This window comes from Prosopis cineraria, unplaced genomic scaffold (genome assembly GCF_029017545.1).
Source record: "Prosopis cineraria cultivar Desert tree isolate PC_DT_omini unplaced genomic scaffold, ASM2901754v1 PC13, whole genome shotgun sequence".
In the NCBI taxonomy this organism is placed as follows: domain Eukaryota; kingdom Viridiplantae; phylum Streptophyta; class Magnoliopsida; order Fabales; family Fabaceae; genus Prosopis; species Prosopis cineraria.
The window spans coordinates 37,733,469-37,759,227 of record NW_026555344.1 but is presented as its reverse complement, the minus strand read 5'-3'; the positions used below and the strand labels follow the sequence as shown (position 1 = coordinate 37,759,227).

At 30.5% G+C, this 25,759-nt stretch overlaps 2 protein-coding genes across 2 annotated transcripts; both read left to right on the top strand.

Annotated features, from left to right (window-relative positions):
• Positions 1 to 9,912: 9,912 nt before the first annotated feature.
• LOC129290093 (glutamate receptor 2.7-like) lies at positions 9,913 to 15,871 on the top strand. The gene is made up of 5 exons (XM_054926798.1): positions 9,913 to 10,195; positions 12,996 to 14,320; positions 14,510 to 14,780; positions 14,871 to 15,292; positions 15,548 to 15,871. Exons 1-5 carry the CDS (start codon positions 9,913 to 9,915, stop codon positions 15,869 to 15,871), a joined length of 2,625 nt encoding a protein of 874 aa, XP_054782773.1.
• A 5,051-nt stretch (positions 15,872 to 20,922) lies between these two features.
• LOC129290652 (glutamate receptor 2.9-like) lies at positions 20,923 to 25,716 on the top strand. Its single transcript, XM_054927505.1, has 5 exons — positions 20,923 to 21,264; positions 22,606 to 23,855; positions 24,294 to 24,591; positions 24,738 to 25,147; positions 25,250 to 25,716. Exons 1-5 carry the CDS (start codon positions 20,964 to 20,966, stop codon positions 25,550 to 25,552), a joined length of 2,562 nt encoding a protein of 853 aa, XP_054783480.1. The 5' UTR covers positions 20,923 to 20,963; the 3' UTR covers positions 25,553 to 25,716.
• The last annotated feature ends 43 nt before the right edge of the window (positions 25,717 to 25,759 follow it).

The window sequence follows — 25,759 nt, the reverse complement described above, 5'->3', positions numbered from 1 at the left end:
TGGGTGTTCAGAGTCATTATTCAGAATATTTAGCTCTGCTCGTACATGTCTGATTGTTCCACAACATCGAACTGCTTCAGGGAGAAGAATTTGAGACACTTGCAAGACTCTAACGAACTCTGGGAGGCTTCATTTATGGAGGTTCCAGCTTCAGATAACAATTTCCGAAGTTCAACCACGAATGTGGATGGCATGACAGAGCTTTCTTTAAGGAGAGATTCTACATGTGAGTGTGACAGCAGATGTCAACTTTACACAGCCTGAGGACACAAGTCACTGACATTGGCTCTAAGACATTCAGTTATGATCATAAATATAGAAGCAACGAAAAATACAACCCTGGTGCTGAAAAAACAGGCAGAAAGCACTGCTAACATACCTCACCAAAGGATTATCACAAAAATAACCCATAGTAAACTTAGATCAAGATCTGTAACCAAACTAACAAATAAAAGAGAAAAACATAGTAAAAAAGGAAAATAGAGCAACAACCCTAAAAAAAAAAAAAGCATAAAACAAAGTAGCCTAAAAACTATGTTAATATTTAAAAAAAGCTGAGTTGGCAAGAAAAAGTGATCTAGCGGTGGAAGCAGGGGAGTGAACAAGGCGGTGAGAAAAACAGAGTTTAATGATGGATTCGGTGGTTGTTCCATTGCAAGCTTTAAAAACTATGTATTATATGGCAATTAGTATTTAGCGGCTGTCTAAGGTTCAGGAAAAAAAATTTGCACATCGTTATCTTATGTTTTTTTCATCCTTAATAAATGCTTGGGCTGAATCCAATATATAACTATGATTTATGGTTGTTGGAAGCCGAAATGATTTAAAAATAAATAAAAAAGAAGGTTTTTCCTTTTTCTTTTGTCTCTCCTTTCACTTACTTTTGCAGAACGACCAAATAACTAGTTTACTTGGTGATGTTGATCAACTCCTGGGAAACTGCATATCACCTTTGCAATAACATAATAAATTATCGGAGTCATGCACGTGTACTTTTTGACCAAATCTTATCTCTTAGATGGCCATAGGTTTGAGTTTTATGATAACGCTTTTTCAGAGAGAGAGAGAGAGAGTGATTTGCATGATTCAGTTGTGGAAATGTATTGGTCAGAACTCATAAGGTGTCTCTCTGTGATGAAATTTTCAAAGATTTTAATCCTTGTCAATAAATCTAAGAGTTCCTTGCAAAAATTTGGGAACATTTCCCCCAAGAGAAACTGATATGTTCTCGTGCAATGGGAGAATTAGACTACAAACTGGCAAAGCTTGATAGGACTATTAAAAAATTCAGGAATCAGTTCTTAGGGTTTTCTCTCACCAATATTTTATGAAAGATAAAAAGGCAAGCTTGTAAAAAAAATTAATGGCATGATTTATAAATAACATCAAAAAATCATTCTTCCTCTTCCTTATAACTAAGATCAAAGGAGTAGTAGTTAATTTTTGTTTCCAACAATATTACCTCTCCTCAATTGCTTGCTAGCGAACTTTAAATTCCTGAATAAGCTTTATTGCAATAATTAATTTAAATAAAAGGTAAATTAAAAAATCACAATTTTTTTATAAATTTAAAAATATTAATCATCCTTCCTTGACAACTGTAAAGTAATAATTAATAGATGGAGTAATGATATTGGCAATAGGCAGCAAATTTAAGTTTGAGTTGTACCGAAAAACATTATTCTTAAGAGCTATTTTAGTATACTAATCTATTCGCACGGCAGCTCCCAGAATTAAACAAGTTTATCCTGCAAAATAGTCAAGGCAACCAAATAGCAAAAACTAACAAGAATAAACCCACATAGCACAACATAGCACATGAAGGAGGAGGAGAGAATTAGCTTGAAAGCTCAAGAGCTAGGCATTGGACTCATTTGGTTTCTTGGTATATATAGATTCAAGGTAGCTACACTTCCAGTTGGTCTCAACACACAATTGAGGAGCAGTTTTAGAATCGTAAAGCCACATAATGCGATTTAACTAGGGAGTTACTAAATGTTGGCTCATTAAGACATTTAAGAAATCAGTTTTGTCATTTTAAATTCAAATAAAACCTATGATTAATGGCATTCAAAATGTGGTGTAAGGGATTTAAACTTTGAAATGCTAAATTCAAATAATTTTGAATAAGCATATTATACAAAATTAATTTTTCAATTTTTCAAAATTAAACCATAAAAAAGAATCCATTGCTTCTTTGACTTGTGCGTAGAAGGCGAATTAGTTGTTTCTAACTGTGTAATCACCTACCTTATTAAACACAATTACTCTAAATCAAAGTAATCAAGGGTCTAATCCTATGAAAATTATTAAGTTTTCACAAATTATACAAATGGGATAAACCAATTTTAACAATTTAAAATACTCCCATATGCTTTCAATACATTCAAATTAGAGTTTAAAATGAGTGTGAAAGCTTGGGAATTGAAGAAAGGGTCAAATATTTGAATAAACCCATATAACTGTAGACTGAGCAGAAAATGGCATATGCACCGCGGCTAATTACAGGTGCGTCATAGCTCGTGAGCCTTTATGCCATGTGCCGCGGCATGAGCTGCCATGCGTCATGGCCCATTACATGAGTTTGACAGCACATGAGATGAATTTCTGACATGTCTCAAATCTCCATTCGACGTTCAATTGAGGTGATTTTGGTGTCAAGCTTTCTCCTAACTTTAGCTAATAGCACAAGTTCCATAACTAAATTCATTTTCTATTAAAAGTTGGATACTCAAACTCATTTTCATTCCTTTTTCACAAAAGCTCACCATTAGGGTGTCTAAACTCACACACATGCGTCAAAAGCTTATACCAACCTTTAGACCCCTTAATGGATCATTTAAGATTCATGTAACACACCACATTCATTCAAATACACACATAACACAATTTCAACCCTCAACTCCTCAATTCACATAACTTTGCACACAATCATTAATATTCATCTTAAACAACCCAAAATATACTTCACTATACTTATACAAGTATTTTGGTCCTATACAATCTTTACAATCATACTATACAAACTCAGGCCAAAAAGTGCACAAAATTTACATAATGATAATGCAAGTGACTCAAAATAATGATATGAATCCTAATTGGCCAATTAACAATTTAAATACACATCAATCAAAGCAAGGAAGCCTACAAGTAGGATTTACACTAAAATCCTAAGCCTCAGCATGTTTTCCCCAGTATTGATATAATGAGTTAGGCCCTGAAAATATTGAAAAATGAGAGGTAGGTACAAACACTCAATAATCAAGTTCCATTTCATCTATACAGGTGTATATTAATTAAAAATAAATGCAAGTGATAATAAATTCACATGTATCGCATATATGACACATATAGCCTCAGCCACACTAACAACAACCGTAAGACTGGGCATAAAACACATATCATCATGTATATCATTTATGCACAACTTGGGATTGCAAAACTAACAATCATCTACTGACAACTATAACGTTACAATCTTCAATGATTCACCTCTTAGATTCAAAAAACTTTTGAGTTTTGATATGGCATGATTACTTTTCTTTTGCATGATTTTTGCCTTGAATTAAAAAAATATGATTATGAGTTATACTTGTGACAAAGGGCTTGGTTCAGTTTAATGGAGATTGGAAAAGCCCCTATCTTCATATGCCAAAATTTTTGACATTCTTTTATCCCTCAACTATTCAGTTATGAGTATTTGATATCCTAATTTTTTTAAGATACAATGTTCTCTTTCAATAATTAAAAAGGTGCAATGTTATCTTTACTGTTAATAAATGTTAACTTTGACTATTAGTTGATTTAAAAATTACAAAAAATAACTTTAAAATTATGAAAAAGAGTACAAAATTAAAAAAAGCATCTTATAAGAAAAATAATATTGCTTAAGTCTCCTAAATAAAAAATAAATATGAAGAAATAAATATTATTTTTTACCCATAAAATACCAAAATATCATTTTGACCAGCCATTTTAACAAGCTACTAGATGATTATCGAATAATTATTGTTGGCAATGACACCAATAATTAATTAAAAAATCTATTTGTTTTCTTAATATTATTAAAAAATTGTTATTTTAATATTTAATAAATTTTATTGGTGTTATTGTTAGTAAGGATAATCCAATAATCACTAGGTAGTTGGTCAAAATGGCTAGTTAAAATGATATTCTGATCCTTTACATGAATAAAAAATAATATCAATCTCTTACCATTTATTTACGATTTAAGGGATTTAATCAATATCAATTTTTTCATAGGGTCCTAACAATCAAACTTGACTTTTTTAATAGTAAGGGTAAAATTATACAATTTTTAGTTATTGAAGGGGAACATTACACTATAAAAAAGTTTCGGATATTTGGTGATTTTATGCAAATAGTTGAGAGGCAAAAATGTCATTTAACTCTTCTTTCGCTATTTAATTAACAAGGCTCCAAATTGATTACTCACTACAAAAAGTAATGAAGTATGAGAAATTATTAAGTAGACTGGGTGCATCGCATCATTTATAGTTTGTTCAATCAGAATGCTCCAAATCATTTAAATAAAATATTATGTAATATTATTTTGATTAATTTTATTCTTATAATAGAATATATATTTGATTTTTTGTCTTTTTCTCTCTACTATTATTAATATTAAAATTAATTTATATTTAATGCCATCTAAATGTCATGTTTTTAATAGACAAACCACAAATAATGTGACATACCGATCTATCTAAGAATTTTTTAGTAAAGTATACTTATTAATCAAGAATGATTTTGTAAGCAACATACCTTTAACAACCTTAAATCCAAAAAGAAGGGGGAAAAAAAACCTTTAACAAACATCCCTATTTTCTTCACCTGAATGGAAGAAGCAAAGAAAGACAAAGCAAGAAAAAGAAAGGAAAGTGGGGGAAAATTGTGAAGATGGCTTTTATATTCGGCCGGTCTTATATATTAGTTAGTTTCTTTGACCAGCCTTTTGTGTTAGTTGGTTACTTTCTAGTTTCTAAACAAATTGATGATCTTATATTTAAGTTACAAAAGAATTGAATATTAATAATTGGCTTCTTTAAAATCATTCTTATCTATAACTTTTTGTTTTTCCTTGAATGCATATTTTTAAATAGGAGTAAACTTGACAAATTATTAATTTTTCTAAATTATTTTAATAACTTAACTATATTTTCTTGATTATAATAAACTAGTTAGAAGTGCCCTGTGTTTAATACTACGGAGCATGTATATATGAGTATAATAGTTAATAGTTAATTTAGTGTCTCTTGACTCTTTAATATAATTATGATTTTCATTTTCATGGCTATTTATAATAAATAATTTTGGCCATACATTTATAATGCATATTAGTTCAAATAAATTATTTATCATAATGTTCAAAAAGAACAAATGAAAAAAAAATAAAGAGATATTATGTATGTATGTTACGAAAATAAAAAAAAGATTGATTAAAATTAATTTTATTGAACGTACATAATACTCCCTCCCAAATTTTTATGTTTTTTTTTAATATGACAAATTTAGCTACCTTACTTTTTTTTTAAGGCGATAATCTACTCCTTCCGTCTTAATTTATATTTTTTCTATTTAAAAATATAAGACATTTTTAATTGAATCTCACCCCCTAATAAAATAGTTACATAGTTTCAAACTAACCCTATCTTTTTATATTTACCTCTATTAAATACCTTATAATAAATATAAAGTCATTCATCAATCGGGATATTTTTAAAAAAAGGGCCATAATTACACCTTAAAAGACTAAAAATGCCTTATATTTTTTAATAGAGGGAGTAAAATATTTTAAGAAGAGATTTGAAGTTTCAAAATATATAAGACTTTGACAAAATAATATTTCATTAATGATATATTCTTTAATATTACCCTTTTTATTATATTTTTTTCTCTAATATTCTTTTACAAATAGAGTATTAAATGAATAATATTTTTAAAATAAAATTATAAAATATATTTAATAAATTTTATTAATATACATAATTTTATCTAAAATATTTTATAAATTAAAATGGAGGTAATAACTATTGGCTACTTACCGTTGAATAAATACTTTTTCCTTTCTCAACTCTTAATTGATTAAAAGCATGATATTAAAGGCATATGTCACAAATTCATTGCTCCGAGAGACATTATATGCTTAGTGCGAATTGCAGCCCATCCAAGGAACATATTTTCTTGAAAGAATTATACTGAAGTATCACATATAAAAATTAATTATTATAAAATTTATTAATAATTGATATAAAACTGATAATTTTATATAAATTATTAATAAATCGTATAATAATTAACTTTTTTAGACAATTTTTCTTATTTTCTTTGCATACCTATTAGCTATAAGCTACTTATCTTGGAATTGGAACTCAAGATAACGACTATTAGCTACCCACCTTTGAATAAATATTTTTTCCTTTCTCGCTGACTCTTAATTAATTAAAAGAATGGTATTAAAAACACGTGTGAATAAACAAGTTTTTGTAGGAAATAATTGAAATTTTTTTGTTAGTTACAAACACTTTTTTTTATCATTTTTTTAATTAACTTAAAATTTTCTTCTCCACAAATACAAATATAAATTCATACAAACTCTTATGAATAAACTGACATTTGGTTGTAAATAATTGAACTTCTCTTATTATTTTATGAACATTTCATTGTTAATTTTTTTGGGCTAACTTGTAATTGTTCTTAAGCGTAAGTGCATAAAATTCATGTAAACTATTGTAAATAAATTGACTTCTCGTTATAGAGAAGTGGTTTTTTTTTTTTTTGGGCTGACCTTCTGTTATAAATTTTATTTGATTAACTTGTAAATTTTTTTTAAATATAAGTATAAATTTATAAGAACTCTTGGGAATAAATAAATTTTTTATTGTAAATAATTGAATTTTTTTAATTATTTATGGACATTCTTTTGTTTATTTCCTTTCAGCATATTTATTCACTCATTAAAAATGATTAAGTCTTTTCACTTTGGAAGCTAATTGTATATGAAACCTTTTGAGCCTGAAAAAAAAAAAAAATCGAAGTCTGTCAGAGTTGGAGAGAAATTAAATTCATCTGTGAGCAAAGGATCTTATAAAAACATTAATGCTAAAATAAAAATTTTAATACTGAAATATGAAAAAATGAGTGCTAAAATTTAAGAATGTCAATATTATAAAATTTTAATTTTATATTACTGTTTTTATAAGGTCCTTGTTATTTTATCATGAGATTCTCATTATCCTTGATGCGTATCGGTTCACATTATTTCTCTCTCATGGTCTCATACAGATATAGCACTCCCATTAGCTCCATCTCTGTGATGTCATTGTTTTTCTTTTGGGCCTGAACTCTGTCTTTGTTCAGTTGCAACGTGATTCGCGGGTTTCTTCGACCAAAAAAAAAAAAGGATTAACGGGTTGCGTAGTGTCTTCTCTCTCACACGTCACTCCGTCAGACGTCATTGGAGCCCTTTACTTTTTTTAATATAAAAAATCCATGATGAAGTCCTGGCAAATTCCACTGAAGTTTCTTTTTCCCGCCAAAGGATGGGCCATCCCCCCCTCCTTTTTTGGTGAAAAAGGGCCTTTCCTATTTTCTTTCTGCAGATACGTAGCTTCATTTTTTTTTCAACAAAAATATTTTTCTAATCCTATTTATAAAATAAAAATAAAATTAATTTTAATTTTATTTATAAAATAATTTATTATTTTTATATTTTTTTATCTTTTTACTTTTATTAAATGCTAAAAAAATTATTAAAAATAGCTCTTTTTATTTTTATTAGAGGGTAGAAGTAAAAATTTACTAAATTTTAAAATAAGGTTAATGAGATTTAAGTTTTTCTTAATTTTAATAAAATATGTTAAAAAATAACTTATAAATAGAATTATAGAGAATATTACTTAATTAAATCTACTCCTTTAATACTAAATAAAGATAATTTGTTAGAACTCAAAAGCTAAGTTAGATGTAGGGAGGAAAAATGGACTTAGCGATCGAGCTGGCTTTTTTAGATTTAAAAACATTAGAATTGAAATTGAAAATTATCCTGAATTCTAGCTCATCAGCTTAAAAATAATGACCCTAATGGATTAAAAAAATTATGCTGATTTTTAATCAATTTATTATTAATGAATTTTATAATTTTATGATATTTTAGAAACTTTTTGGCCTTGTTTTTTTTTTTTTGGCCTGGCTGATTTGACCATAATTTTTTGCTCTACTTAGATGACAACGGTGTTGTATATAATTTGAGGCAGGTAAATTGTTTGGCTTTAAAAAATATACAATAAGAGAGAGATAAAACATCGTAATTTTTAATGAAGGTGACCTTTTTTTGGCCAACTATCCATGACATTTATTTCGTTTCAATTTATAAAAAAAAAACATTAATTTAATATTTTATATTTTAATAATTTAGAGAATCTATACATCAAAATCTACATATCGGAAAGTAGTCTTCGCAAAATCTTTTACAAGTAGCGCGAGCAGTATTTATCAGCCATCAACTGCTGCCCTCGCCAGTTGAAAAAAAAATTATGCCCTTCATTTTAAATTATAAATATTTTTAAATAAAATTTTATATATTAATAAATCTCATTAAATACACTTAACAATCTTATCTTTTTAAATAAAAATATAAACTTTTTAAAATATCCATCATTTAATATATTAAAAAGAAAAATGATAGAAATTAATTATATGGAGAAAAAGCGGAATATTAAAATTTATGCATTTAATGAAATATTAATCTATTCAAGTTATCTTATATTTTGAGACAGAAAATTTTTTTTAAAAATATCTTATAATTTAAAACGGAGGGAGTACTTCTTTCACTAATATAATAATATTCACAAGCGAAGTCGTAACTCGATTAGTACGTCTTGGTATGTCAACATAGTTTGAGAAGTTAGAATAGACACTGACTAATCCAAAAGCCACTTTTGTTATTTACTATAATAATTATTATTTATTTTAAATTATTTTCTTTGCATTTTTACTATTTTTATGCCTAAAATGTTAAACTCAAATTAACATATCTCAGTCAAAGAGCTTTATCATATTGGTGTCTATACCATGCATTACACCAAAAGAAATCTACTTTATATAGAATTCGTATGATAAAATAGATTTGCTATTTATTTTCAAACAAATTAAATCCATGCAATTATATATATATATATATATATCTCTCTCTCTCAAAAATGTCTAGACATGCATGATTATTATAATTGTAAAGAGAGTGGGAAATCAATGACAATGTCAATTAATGACTTTTGATGAGTTCTATATACATATATTGATGAATTCATATATAGTATTCTCTAAGTAAAAAAATATAAGATATTTTTTAAAAAATTAAATGTTAAAAAATGTAAGATATTTTTAGTTTTTTGAATTGTAATCATTGCTTTTTTAAAATGCTCCTATTAATAATGACTTTATATTTATTATAAGATATTTAATAGAGGTAAATATGAAAAATAGGATTAGTTTAAAAGTATGTAACTATTTTATTAAGGGTGAGATTCAATTAAAAATGTCTTATATTTTTAAATGGAGAGAAAATGAAAGGAGCATATGTGTGTCATGTGGGGGAAAATAATTTATTAGATTTGTAATATATAGATATATAATGTATATAAATTACTAATATAAAATAAAGAATAAAGTTAGGTGTATTATTTTTAAAAAGGTTCTTATTGATCATGCTTGACTTCACCATGTAAGAAACAGTGAGAAAAGAGGTCCCCTTCTGCACCCAAAAATAAGGGTGAGAAAAGAGGAGATAAGGATGACGACAAAATAAGAAGATTCGTAAGAACAAATGAAATTATAAAAAGGTGGGAAAGGTTGAGAGATACAAGAAGAGTGAAGAGAGAGAAGCTATCAGTAATGGCAGACTGGCAGAGAAGCTGGAGAGCTCGTCTCTTAAGTCTGAGTCTTCTGTTACTGTTTTGCATTAACCTCACAACAAGACCTTCCACGGCTGCCGCCACAGATGATCAGAAAGAAACACGAATATCAGTGAAAGTGGGTGTCATTCTTGATCTCACTTCAGAACTTGGTCTCTTGGCTCACAACAGCATCACCCTTGCCGTTGAAGATACAGCAACCAAGATCGACCTTATAGTCTGCAATATTTCTCAGAACGACGTCGTCACTGCGGCAGAACAAGGTAACAGCACAGCACTACCACTCCAATCTCCGTTCTGAAATTTATTTCCCCCCTCTGAAGTGATTTTTCCTATAGTTTTTTGTTTGGTAACAATCATTAACTAGAACTGACAAAATTAGTATGGGTGTGGAGTTAAAAAATGAGTTACCCCTCCATTCAAAAATATAAGATATTTTTTGAGGAGTTGAATGTTAAAAAATATAAAATATTTTTAATCATTTAAGATGTAATCATTATCTTTTTTTCAAAAATATCTTTATTAATAGTGATTTTATATTTATCATAGGATATTTGATAGGAATAAATATGAAAAGATAGGGTTAATTTGAAAGTAGGTAACTAGTTTATTGGGGGTGAGATTTGATTAAAAATGCCTTACATTTTTTAACGTAGGGAGTATATTATTTGTGACATATAAATAATGGAATTTTTTAAATTTTTGTATCATGTATAAAAGGATAATATTGATATTGACATATTGATGTTGTAAATATTGATGCCATACATATAATAAAGCTCTAGAGTAAACAAAAAAATATATATGAATTTTAATTCTAATTAAATAATTGTGAAATACATATTTTTTTTAAAAAAAAATAATAATAACAACAGGCAGGCAGTCAGCCACACTCATACCCAAAGCTTGCTTTGGGTTGGGCTTGGAGGTTTTTTAACCATCAGTTGAGCTTGAAGTCTGATGTAAAAAGTAATTGTCAGAACCTGACCTAGAATTATCCACATGTCCGGTCTAGGATTTTTGAAAGTCGGCTAAAAAGTGAACTGGTGCAAAACTACTCAGGATCGGTTTTTCTTATTCTTTTATTTGATATACCCCAAAATTATGTTATTTTGTGTTTTTATTGGTATTTTGGTTGATTTTTTAAGTGTTATACATATTTGATGATGTATTAGTTGTTTTGGTTAATTATAGAAACTTGCACTTGCTTGGTTGAACAGTTAATCTGGCATAACTGATGATTTCGATAATTTATATGGTTAAATGGTCAATGGGCCCCTAAACTAAGCATCTACATGGAACCCTCACCTTATTTTTCATGCAATATTTTTCTTTAACATTTTAAAATGTTACAATATAGCCTTTGCTGTTAACAAATACTAATTTTAATCATTAATTAACAAAAAAATTACAGAAAAGAATCTAAAAAATACCAAAATTGATCAGTAATATTTTCTTAGTCTTATTTTGTAATTTTTGGTCATTGTTTGTAATTTTTGAGTCTTTTTATATAATTTGCAGGGCCAATTTTTGTAATTTTTTAGGTTCTTTTTTGTCATTTTTTTTGTCAACTAATTGTTAAAGTTAACTTTTGTTAGTGATAAGAAATAACATTTCATCATTTTTAAAAGTTGAAGAGAAAACATTATATTAAAAATAAATTTAAGGTCTCAAATGTTTTTGAACTTATAGGGATTGCCATTTGATCTTAACTTGTACTCCCTTTAAATCATGATATAAGACATCTTTTAAAAAACTTACCTAATTTAAAAAATAGGGCATTGGATAACTTTTATATTTGTTTTTCCTAATATAGCCCTACTCTTTTTGAAAAAAAATTATGTATTAAAATTTTAATTACTATTATCAAGGCTCTTATATAGGGCATTTAATAAGGGTATAAATGAAAGATGTAAACATTTTTAAGAATTTGAGGTTTCAATTAACATTGTTTATAAATTGTGAATTAATTAACTATGACTTATATTGTGGTCTAGATGGAGTAATTGATAATACTCTCTTTGGACCACAATATTAAGCATTTTCTATAAGCTATACTTGATTCAAAATATAAAACATTAGATAATTCTTATAAATTTTTTAACTACACTCTTTATTTATTTATTATTCTTTTTTTAAAAAAATGGTCAATTGAAATTTCAATTGTCATTGTTAATATTATACTTATATAGGTATTTAATAATGTTACAATTGAAAAGATGAACAATTTTTTTTTAAAAAAAAATCAAGGTTTTAAGTTTTAACTAATTTTTTAAAACAAACTGTAAAATACTTACCAATAACTTATATTGTAGAGATATATGATAATGGTATGAATAAACGTTATTTTTTTTCATATGTATTATTGACAAAAATATTATTTTAATGTAATTAAAACTAGTCCGGCTACAATTCAGTGAAGCAATTTCCGACCGGTTCAATGTTCAACTTGGTCTTGACCATTGGCATAGGAATAAAGACAAATAAAGTCATCAAAATATGGAGGGAAAATAGGTCAACCATGTTCATAAAAAAATGGGGTAATTTAGTTTATAAGTCATGATATTTGTGGAGGTTGTAGTAATTCTTGCATTGTGGCCAGTATGTGGTATTGTATTTTATCATGTTTGTTATGATAGGAAAGGTAATTTAGTTCATTGCTGCCTTTATTTCTTTATTCAATTCTATTCTTATCCTTTCCAACAAAGATCCATTATTGTTTTTAAATGAAGAAAATTTATCACTGACAAAGATGAGTCAAATGTATTAATATCACTCGGGCATAAGATGACTGGCATGCCTTATCAATATTCAAATTATATGTGTTGTTGTAATTAGAAAAAAAAAATTCAAAACCATATATGATCAATTTAATTATAAAAATAGGGCGTATCATTTCATTTATTGATATGTTTTTTTTTTTTAATCTCCATTCATGTCTCCCGGTCTCTCCAAGTTAACCTAAAGTAGGTTTATAAACCTTGACATATAAACCTACTTCATGTTTAACTTGGAGAGATCAAGATGATATGACTTGGAGACAACCTTGACATATGCAAGCAGCTCTCGATCTGATACAGAAAGTGAAAGTGCAAGCCATCTTGGGGCCCCAAAATTCAGAGCAAGCAAGGTTTATAGTGAAACTTGGTAAGAAACATAACGTGCCTGTTATTTGGTTTCCCATAACTGGTCCGTCTCTCTTGCCACCTCCATCGCCATCCTCCATCCACTCCCATCAAGGTCTTAATTGCTTTCAGTTCCATGCCATAGCTTCCATTATTAAAGCTCTTGGGTGGCAATCAATCGTCCCCATTTATGAACAGACTGAATATGGCAGTCACCTTATTCCATGCCTCACCAACGTCTTCAAAGAAATGGGCATACGAATGTTTAACGTCACTTCCATTCGTCCAATTATTTCATCAGATTTAGATGGAAAAATTAACAGAACTCTTTATCAAGAAAAAATTAACAGCACTCTTGACAAGTTAAACAACATGCGAACACATGTATTTCTTGTCCATATGAGCATGGATCTTGGGACAACATTTATTAGGTCTGCACAAAGAAAAGAGATGATGGGTGAAGGATACGCATGGATACTCACGCAAGAGCTATCTTCTTTGACAGAGCCTCTGGTTAAGGTTACGAGAACATTGATTCATAATGCAGGCCTACCTTCGGAATATTATACGAATTTTACGGATTCAATTCGTTTGAAGCGCTTCATGCAAGGTGCGTTGGGAGTGAAGCCAATGGATTCCAATAAATCAAAAGAGCGTAGGGAGAAAGAGAAGAATTTCAGGGAGAGGTTCAAAAGCACCCTAACTATCTATGGGTGGTGGGCTTATCACACAATCGAGGCATTGGCTAAGGCAGTACAGAAGACAAGCACAGACAAAGGCTCAAAACTTCGCGATAAAATTTTGGCTACTAACTTCAAAGGCTTGTCTGGGATCAATTTTAGTTTTAGAAAAGAACAGCTAGATCAATCGGTATTTGAAGTATACAATGTGATTGGAGACAGAGAAAGGATTATCGGAGCTTGGAGCCCTGAAACAGGACTTGTTCAAGATTACGGTAAAGTTGGTGATGAGACATCTGGTGAATACCGACTAAAGGATGCGCTGTGGCCGGGTGACACGATGGATAAGCCACCTAAGCTGAGAATTGGAGTCCCAAGAACAAATTCTTTTCCTGAATTAGTGAATGTAGGTAATTCAAGTAATACGACCAAGTTTGATGGCTTTGCTATTAATGTGTTCTTAAAAGCGGTCGATGTTTTGCCATTTCCGTTAAACAATTATGAGTTCGTTCCCCTGCCGAACGAAATCAGCAATGCTAACATGACCTACGATAATATTCTCTACAACCAAACGAAAATCGAGGCAAGTTTTCCTTCTTTTCGAGTTGTTTTACTCGCATCAATTTATCTTTTAGTTTCTATATATCATTGATGATCATTCCCCATGACTACTCAAGGGCATCGCAGGATATATATTATGATCTTTGTTTCTTTTGAGTGCATGATATATATATATATATTGTTTTTGTACGCATGGAAATATTGCATACAGGAGCTTGACGCTATAATCGGAGACATCACAATTGTAGCAAGTCGCACAAAATGTGTTGATTTCACGTTGCCGTACTTGGATTCAAGTGTAGCCATGCTGGTAAAGGTGAAGAATGTCGCCACAAGTAGGGGGATCCTCTTCAAACCTTTCCATTGGTCACTATGGTTAATTCTTGGTGGGATTTTTGTGGGTGCAACTATTATCATAATTGTATTAGAAAGAAACAAAACAAAGGAATTTCGCTTCAACCCCTTTCTTGTTTACAAGATCGGTGAGTTCTTGTGTTTCAATTTGTGCCACGTACTCTATCACACTTGATATATATCAATATGATCACAGATCTTACGCAATATGATCACAGATGTTATGGAGAGTTTTGCAAGCAACGCTGCGGGGTGGATGGTGATACTGACGTCATTCCTGTTCATCTTAGTATTGCAAGTTTACACAGCGAATTTAACTTCAATTTTAACAGAAGGAAAACTGAAAGAGCCTTCATTTAAGGACGAAAAAGAGATTATTAAGAGGAGCAATCTGAGGGTGGGATATCAGAGAGGGTCGTGGGTGAGAGAGCTTCTGATTGAGCAAATAGGATTCAAGGAGTTTCAGTTAAAGGGTTTACGAAGCCGTGAAGAGTACAGTGAATCATTGTGGAAAGGAACCGAGAAAGGAGGAGTGGATGCTATTTTTGACGAAACTCCTTATCTCACGCTCTTCCTCTCCAAATATAAATCTCGTTTTATGATGATAGGATCAATCTACAAAACTGGTGGATTTGCCTTTGTAAGTATACTCCCTCCTACTTATTATTAGACCAGTTATTAAATCGATTAAGGGATTAGTTCAATGGTTGAAATCGTAATAGAAAACCAATTATGAACTAATCACATTTCATTGAACAAGTTAAAACGCTAATCTAATACTTGACCGGTTTAACTAGCTAAGTTGACCCGACTCTTATTATTATGCTCATCATCTTGTTTATCATTGGTTGGTCTATAAAACTTGAATGACATGCTATATTTATTGTATGGTCAGGCATTCCCGAAGAAATCGGGCTTGGTCTCGCATTTTTCGAATGCAATCTTAAATGTGACTCAAGATGTGGAGCCATTTCGTGTCCTGGTGGCCAAGAGCTTCTTGCCCACCTCCATTGAAGATTTGGAATTTCAAGACCAAGGTGATATAGAGACGACAAGTTTGAGCATAGCCAACTTTGGAGGGCTTTATCCTGTCCTAGTATCTGTTGCTGCTCTCTTATTGGGCCTTTCCATTCTGAATCCTTCTGTGATTAAGTGGTTTCGTCGTGAGAAGCTGCTTTCAGTTTTAAGTTCGCTAAACAAAAAGAAGGAACACAATTAAATAAGATAGTGTCCTTGTTTTCCAGATTTCTTACCGGACTTGAGGTCTTTGACCTCTAACTAGGTTCTTTGCTGTTTGCCTTTCAAATGTTAGATTTATTATATTAAGTATGTATAAGAATAATATATTCTACCAAAATAACTTAAGCCATTTGATTTGATATTTTCTAAGATCTATTTTTTAATTTTATTTTCTCTACTACTTTTTTTCTTTCCTAAACTTTATATATTATGATCCATTTTTTAATCTTTTTTTAGATGTAGGGACTTTTTTTTACACTCTACTATCAAGTTTCTGTAACTTGCCCTAAGATTCCCCAAAAAAAAAAAAAGTCTGAAGTTCGCTAAGGCCTTTTCTTTTGTAAACTGCTAATAAAGCTTAATTATACTAGCAAGTAGTAGCTGCTTAAGAAACGCGTGTTATACGTACGTTACATGTGTATGTACAGATCCTTACTATCCTTAACCCCAATAATTGGAAATTAAAATATAGCCAAGAGCCGAATCTTTTTTTCTTGGGCAAAGAAAAGAATATTCTCCCTTTTATTTTATTTATAAGTCACTTCTATTATGTTTAATTGAAATCAAGAAAAATTTTAAACTTAATTAACTCTCTATTAAAATTTAATAAGTTTCTATCTCTATTCCCTAGTAAGCATAGAAAGAGCTATATTTTAATAATTTTTCATAACATCTAATAAAGACATAAAGATAAAAATGATCATAAAAATAGTGAAATGCTTTATAAATAGAATCAAAATTAGTCTTTTTCTTCTACCTTATAAGAAGAACAAAAGCAGTACCATTAACTCAAAAATAAAACAAGCGTTTAACAGCCCAAGGCTAACAATAAGCAAAAACAAAAAGGCCAAAAAAAAAAAACCAAAAGAAAAGCAACAAAATTACGATCCAGAATTCCTAGCTAAGAAGCAAGCAGTAGCCACGAGAGGAGCCAGATGGGAAGGGGGTTGTTCAACTCTTTCCTTCAGAAGGTACACAAGCAATCCAGTCTACAGCTGTATTAAAATAAGCCAAGAACCAAATCTGGTAAAAGATGTTTCGTCGATCTTGAACATTTGACTTTTGTTCTAAATTCTAAGTAATAATTTGTTGACTTCTAAAATTTCATGGTTGATCTTGTTTGAACCATTTTGTGCATTTGAGCTGCTCTCTATTTTATCATGGCAGCTCATCGCTTCATTATTTTATGTTGCCATTTTTATAGTATAGATAAGCATAATTGTACAGCACTCAACCAATTATAGAAGGTAATGAAATCTGTTTTCAAATCAGTTAAGTTACTCATTGTCTAATTCATCAGTTTACATATTGAAAGTTAAGAAAATATGTTTACATTGCGAAAGTTCAACAAAATTAGTTTAGCCATGAACTAATTTTGTTGAAGAGCAAACAGAAGCTTTCTCCATTATTAAGAATTCAATAAATTGTTTATATGTTGAAAGGACAATCACATATTCCTCATTACACCATCTCCAATATAGAGTTTATGATTAAATGAACGGCTTTATTGAAATATAATCATATCAAATGAACCTTTTTGTCAAAATAGTAATAACCAACAATAGAGACCTACAATTACAATTACAATACCTATATACGGAGATAGCATCTCATACTCAATAAGTGTACTCAAAGTAATTGTTATAGAATTCAAGCAAAAATTTCATCAACCAAAGCATAGATTGATCATATTTTGCCAGGATCATATGTTTATTTAAGGAAGAGTTAAATTAAAAAAAAGGCATAAATGTGCTTCGTTTTCATTGATTTATAAATCACAAATAATCAATTTTTTATAGATAAGAAATGAGGAAGAATCGAAACCCTAACCTTGTCATTGTGTGAGATAGAGTGCTATGGAGGTTTTCTCTCTCGCTCTGTGATTGGGAGGATCTCTAGGGCACAAGTCGATGGGTTCATTTTTGGAAATAAGAGAAATAAATTTTTTAAAATAATTACTGAGGATATTTAAGTCATTTTAAGATTACAGTTTAACACTTAAAAACCCATGAGACTTTTCTTCGCTTTTCAAAATTTCTTAGAACTTTATTTTTTTTTTAATGAAAAGGGATAATATACAACTAACTCAAAAGGAGTACAAAATGAGGTACAAATAAAATTATTCTTTCATCAACTGCCTCCATTAAGAAATGTTGGTTTTTAATTAAAGATGTACAAAACATTATTGAAAGATCTAGTGACAAGAACGAGCTAAAGAGTGGGAAGACAATTAACCTCTCTACACATAAAATTTAGATTAACAGTCAATTCAAAGGAGAAATTTAATCTTTTCCACAACTCCTTCAAAAAGGATGATTAGAAACTTGCTCCCGAGATAACAGGTTCAAAGCAGCATGAGTAGTTGAACATTAGTGAATCCATGATACCAACAACTTCATTTGTATTAAATGGGCCTTTTGGGCATAATCCGTCATTCTCCCTTAAAGATTTGACTTTTGTACTAATAAGTTTCTTGACTTCAGAAATCAAGACATATAGAAACCTAATTAGAAATAACTTGGCAACTTAATTATTTAGAACCAAGTTTAACTCTAGGCTGCTGGCAAAAAAAAAAAACTCTTGGCGACTTACATTATGTTCCTTTAATTTTATTCTAGTTTGTAGAACATTTTTTTGAAAAAAATTGTGCATATCAATTAAATTTATTAAATGCTGGTGAAAAAACAAAGTTGATCAAACATATTTTACAATTTTATATTTTTGAAGCAAACATATATCTTTTTTAAAAAATATTTTTCATTTAATATAATCTATTTTGTGAAATATTAAATAGAGATGAAAATATAATAAGGAGGGAAGAATAATATTAAAACAAGCATAATCAACTGAAACTTTATTTTCATCAGGATATCTTATATTTATCAAATTACTCTAAAAAATATCTTATAAATTAAGGCGGATAGAGTATTATATTTGTAAGTAAGCCGTGAATTATATTTTTAACATATGTTTTAGGTTTTATATTTATGAATTATTATATGAATTTAATGGTGTTTTTGGAGACGGTAACAGCATTCGAGTGTTATTTTTGTTACTAAAATTCTTAACATTATTCAATGATTTGTTAGCAATTTTTTATTACTCACAAATATTATTATTGCCTGTTGGTAATGATTCGTTAGAATTTTCTTAATGGAAAAAGAGTCATTAGTCAAAAAAAAAAAAAAAGATGATCTGAAAAAGGTAGAGTGGTGAGGCGGAAAGCATGGCTTCAGAGACAAAGAGACACAGATCTCGAATACAAGATGATGATTAGTGTTCTCTCTTTTCGGTCCATTTCATATCTTGTTATGCTTTTACTCTTTTTTAATTAATTCTCCCATTTTCTCTCTCTTCCTCGACCCAGGCGAAGACCGCTTCGTTTCACAACAACCATTATACAATTATTAGTTGGGAAAACTATTTTGTGGGCTCCTATAATTTTCTTCAATTTTTTATTTGGTATCTCTACTTATTTTTTATTTTCATTCCCTTCCTTCAACTTTCTTTAGCCCTTGTAGATTAGAAAATGGCTTGAGAGACGAACTTTAACTTTTACCTGGCACTCACAAACTCTCATAGACTCAATTTGCATATTAATATTTTGCAGTTCTAGATGAGGTTTTAATGTCCTAATGATCATTTGTTTTGAACATTTTTATAAAATATTAATGAAAAAATAAACACAAGAGAATGCTTTTATATGCTTTATTTCTTGCTTTTCAATGCTTGAAAAATCAATTAATTCATACATTCTCAAATGTCTCGTGTTGTGTGTGCGCATGCATCACATTGTCCCTTTCCTTTATACAGTACCACGTAGAATCAAAAACTAAGGGCGAGATGATGATTGAGATTACGAAAATTGAGTTATATTAAATTAAAATTTAACGATTTAAAAATTTCACCTCATTGAAAGGTGGTAGATGAAAAAGAAGTCTCGCTAAGGTTGTGTTTTTTTTTTTTTATAATTTCATTTAAAACAATTATAAAAATTGAGTCATAATCAGCGAATATTTTATCAAGAATATTAATTTTTCTTTTAAATGTTTATTCTTTATAAATATTAATTAAATATAACTTTCTCCAAGTCCCGCCGGGGCTCCCTCTGAAGTCGCTATCTTGTTTTACTTTTTCTGCAATCTTTTGTTTTTTTTGTTTTTTCGCCCCTTTGTGGGATCCCTCTGAAGTCACTATCATTTAAGGCACGATAATAATAGCTTTGAATTCTTCGACCAAAAAAAAACAAAATAATAATAATAATAACTTTGAATTTTTTTTTAAAAAAGAACAAATTATTTAATTTCTGTTCTTATTTTTTATTTTTAAAAATTATTTTGTAACATAATTTTTGATATTATTTGTTTAAAACAAAATAAAATGAAAAACGTTTTAGTTATATTAATTTAAAAATAATTTTAAAATTAAAAAATAGACTGATAATGATTATTACATGCGGTTAATGGTGATAGTTTATGATAGAAATTGATTGAGTTAACTATATTTTTCAATAATCAAATATAGTATATTTTAAAAATAAAAAAAATGAAAATAACTTTAAGCTGTTTCCATTTTTTATTTTTAAAAATAAAAAAAGAACAATTTTAAAAACAATTAAATCCAAAACAGTTATTTAAATAAGTTTGTTAATATTTTGTTGTTTTAAAAATCAGAACAAAGCAAACATGCCCTTAGTTTCTTATCATGTTGCTCCCTCTTTTCTTCACTCTCTTCCCATTCCTTCATTATATCAATATTGCAGCCTATTACTGCCCATATTTTACTAGCATTGCAAACATTTCTCTGCTAAATTATGAGAACTTATAAATGATAAGACTCCGCATATTTTTAGAAATGAAATGAGTCGTTGGTTCTTCTGAATTATAAAGATGGTGTTTAAACAACTGGGTCAACATACGTGAACTAAAACAAAAAACAAAAAGAATAAAGTAATTGAATAGAATAATCATTAACAAGCATATGTACTGTTGAGGGTTGTGAAGAGGGAAGGAAAAGATGTATATAAAATGATTCGATCACAGATGCATTAAGGAGACAGTGAGCGCAGAAAAATGAAGACAGGGGCAAGAGATTATTGCATCATGTTTGTGGGCTTATTATGCCTAATTACCCTAACCATAACTGAGTCTGCAACTGAAGGAGGAAGTGGTGGAAGAAGAATAAGAAGACGATCCCCTGTAGATGTATCAGTAGGAGTGATTCTGGACTTGAATTCATCACTTGGTCACATGGCTCTTAACTGCACCAACTTCGGACTCCAAGATTTCTATTCCACAAATGATCCTTATACCACCAAGCTCCGACTTCTTTTCAGGGATTCTAGAAACGACGTCCTCACCGCAGCTTCTGTAGGTAATTAACCCCAAGTCCACAACTATATAAGTTCGTGTGTGTGTGATGTTTAATTATATTGTTTATGTCCCAACAAATTAATAATGATATTATAAGATTTTCTTAAAAATGTTTGTCAAATTGTCAGAAGTTTGAGTTTTGTTCTTCTCCCACGTTTCTGTTTGTCGATGATGTGAATCAGAGAATCCCCCACCTCCCTTTTTATGAATTCCTAATAATCTCCCTGCCTACCCATGAGCTTAGCCTTTCTCATGATTTTTTTTTTTTTTTGGGTTTGCATCCAATCATTCCGTATCTAAAAATGTAGACTAATTTGTATTTAGGTTAAAACTCTGCCAAAGTTTAATATGTATATTTTTTTGGTAATGAAGTTTTAGATATTTATTTACGAGAATGATATTTAAGGACTTCTAAAAATATTAATTATAATTAAAAACTATGAAATTTTAAAAAACCATGATTCTTGATTGGGATTAAAAAAAAATTTAAGTGAAGTTTTTCAATATCCATCTTTTACAATTTTAGTACTCATCGTCTCATCTTAGTACACAATTTTTCAATAATCATTTTAAATATTTTCCATGCCAATCTTATATGTTTTCAGTACTTAAAAATACTTGTTTTATATATTTTTTTAGTATTGAACCTATGAAAGATGAGTATTACACATATCTAAGGTGACTAAAAAAAAAAATTAAGTAACGAAAATACTAGAGATGACTTTTTGTGTCTGAAAGAATACTAATAACTTTTAAAAATATGAAGGAAGAATATTGCAAATACTTCTTTGTTTAAAGATATAATATATTTTAATTGAATCTCACTCTCAACGAAACAGTTATTCATTTTCAAACTAACCCTATCTTTTTATATTTATCCCTATTTAATAAGGTGTTTTATCCTAACATAAACATAAAATAATTTATTCAATAGAAACACTTTAAAAAAAATAATGATTATATTTTAAAAAACTAAAAATATTTTATATTTTTTAACATTTAACCTTTTAAAAATGCTTTATATTTTTGAACCGAAGCAGTATAAAAGATAAGTATTAAAAATTTCAAGAAAAAATTTTAATCTCAACTAAAGATCAATCTTTTTCTAAAATTTTATAATTTTAGGATTTTCAATTGTAATTATTATTCTTAGAAGGTCATTAAATATCTTTTTTCCAATTTATTTATCAATTCCCTTCTTATTCAACTCAATGGTACGTCATGAGTAGCTTCTCAGTTTTGTATACATCATTTCTCCACATCGGTATGCCTTCTTTATAAATCAACTTTTACAAAGTATTTGCAAATTAAATTTAAATATCGTAATCTTGGCATTAAGCAGCTAGGGATCTAATAATTAAGGAAAAGGTGCAAGCAATCCTAGGACCTCAAAACTCAGAGCAAGCAAGGTTTGTTGTAGAACTTGGTTTCAAGTATCATGTTCCTGTGATCTGGTTTCCTCCATCTGGTCCATCTCTTTTGCCGCCTCGCTCCCGATTCTTCATTCACTCCTACCTCGTCAGAAGCCATTGCTTTCAGTTCAGAGCCATAGCAGCCATTATCGAAGCTTATAATTGGCAGTCTGTGATCCCCATTTATGAAGAGCCAGAATTCGGCTACGACCTCATTCCATGTCTCACTTATGCTATGGAAGAAATGGACACTCGAGTGCCTTACATAAGTGCCATAAATCAAAATTTCAACGAGACTCAAGTCGAAAACGAGCTTAAAAAGTTCAAAGACAAGCGAACATATGTGTTTCTTGTCCACATGACCGTGGAGCTATGGTCAAGACTCGTGAAAGTTGCATACAAAGCAGGGATGATGAGTAAAGGATATGCTTGGATACTTACCCAAGGGTTATCTTCTGTGATGGATCCCGAAGCTAAAGATATTAAAGTGAAAGGCTACATGGATGGTGCATTGGGTGTGGGGCCATCGGTAGTTTCCAACAAAAATGACATAATAAGTAAGCGCAGGTACGTAGCGAGAAGATTACTGAATTACAACAAAACTCTCTCTCTCTATGGCTTGTGGGCTTATGACACTGTCACAGCATTGGCCAACGCAGTGGAGAATTCCGGCTTAGTGAATTATAATGAAAGCAGAGTTGACCTTGTAGATGAAGATCTAGGAATGCGTAATGAAACAGGCCAAAAACTTCGCAGAGCAATTATGCATACTAATTTCCCAGGCCTATCGGGGAATTTCAGTTTATGGCAAGGACAGCTAAAACCATCAACAGTTGTAGTGTACAATGTGAAAGGACTAACCGATACTATCATTGGAAGTTGGAGCCCCAGAACAGGACTTGCTCGCTACAAACTAATGGATCCGATCAGATGGCCTGGTAACACAACAGACAGACCACCAAAGTTGAAAATCGGAGTCCCAAAGACACATTTTACTGAATTTGTTGATGTTAGTGGAGAATGGCCGAATATGTCTTTTGATGGCTTTGCTATTCATGTGTTCAAGAAAGTGGTTGATGTTTTGCCATTTCCTTTAAATTATGAGTTTGTGCCAGTCAACATCAACGCAGAGAGGACTCCATCAAGCTACGATGATCTTCTCTGCAGTATCACAGACAAGGCAAGTTTTCACTTATTCCTGTTGCTTTCAATTGTTATGACCTTTTCTGTTTCTCGTCTGTTTCTAAAGGAAAGCCAAGCATGATATTGGTGCAGTTTCATTGATGATTGATTACATTCCCCCTCCCCTTTGGACATATATACACTCAATAACATCCCAGGACATGTATGCTCAGGGACAAAACTAGAAAATATTGAAGGGGGGAGGCGACGTTAGAATTTTTTTCGTATATTACGAATGAAGCAAAAATTTTAGGTGGGGTAGCTGCATATAAGTAGGTCCCTCCTTGGATATGCTTATGAGTGTGAGATATTGTCTTGATCTTTACACTTGATAATTGATATCATTAGTGACAGAGCATGCAGGCCACAAACAAGCACACATTTGTATATTTATGTGGGGATTCATTCACTTAATGGGTGCATGAAAATATTGCAGAATGTTGATGTTGATGTTATAATTGGAGATGTTACAATTGTAGCGAATCGCACAAACTGTGTTGACTTCACATTGCCGTATCTAGATTCAAGCGTGTCCATGGTGGTAAAGGTGAGGTCCGACACCAAAAGTCGGTGGATCCTCTTCAAACCTTTTGATTGGTTACTTTGGTTAATTCTTGGTGTGATTTTTGTGGGCGCAACTGTGATTGTAATTATATTAGAAAAAAAAACCAAGGCTGATCCTGAAAGCCAATTCCAGAACTTTGTCCGCAATCCCTTCCTCATTTACATGAGCGGTTAGTTCTCTTCTGTTGCACACTTGATTGTATATATGCATATATCAAAACATCACTCCTTCGCTTTATATTTCCAAGTTCCAACTTGATTGTAGTATTTGTCTCAACTTGTTACTCATAGCCTATTTGACATGTATCAATTCCAGATATTGGTTCTCTGAAAAGTGGGACGTCTAAATGGGTGGTGATAGTGATCACGTTTCTGTTGGGGCTAGCGTTGCAAGTTTACACAGCAAATTTGACATCAATTTTAACAGAGCGGACAACGGCAAAACCTTCTCCATGGAGGGACGTGCAAGAGATTAAAAGGAACAATCTGTCAGTGGGATATCAAAAGGATTCCTGGGTGAAAGGCCTTCTCATTCACCAGCTAGGACTCAATGAAGAACAGTTAAAGCCTTATGCAAGCCCTGACGAGTACAATCATGCATTGTCAACCAAAAAAGATGGCGTGGATGTTATTTTTGATGAAATTCCTTATCTCACGCTCTTCCTTTCCAGTTGCCCTTCTTGCAAGATGACAGGACCAATCTACAAAAGTGGTGGATTTTCCTTTGTGAGTATTGTTACTATACTTCTCTCGCCAATCTCTCACCAATATACATTCTTCCATATGGCATGTAAATAACTTTAATGATGTACCATGTTGCGTTTTCAGGCATTCCCAAAGAATTCTACCTTGGTCTTAAATTTCTCAGCTGCAATATTGAATGTAACTCAAAATGTGACGACATTTCGTAACATGAAGAAGGAAATATTGTTACCCGTCACCATTGATAGATCTGAATACAAAAGTGATGTTGAGATGCGAAGTTTGAAGATAGATGACTTCGGAGGCCTTTTCCCGATAGCATTATTTGTTTTAGTTCTCTTCTTAAGCCTTTCAATTCTTAGAGTTCTTAAAGTTCCACCAATCACTCCCTGGCTGCATAAGAAATTGGTTCCATTTTCAAGTGCGTAGGAGTTATATTCATTAGTAGCTAGCTAATGCCTGTAAAATCAGTGTGTTATGTACAGGAAGCATACTGTGAATGGTCCAAGTGACAAGAATAAGGTGATGTGAATAAGTTTGAGACCTTTTGATTGTACTATATGTTATTTTGTAATAAATGATTCTTCAGGTTCTCTCATTTCTCATTTCTCTTTTCTCTTCACCTAGCTTCGTATT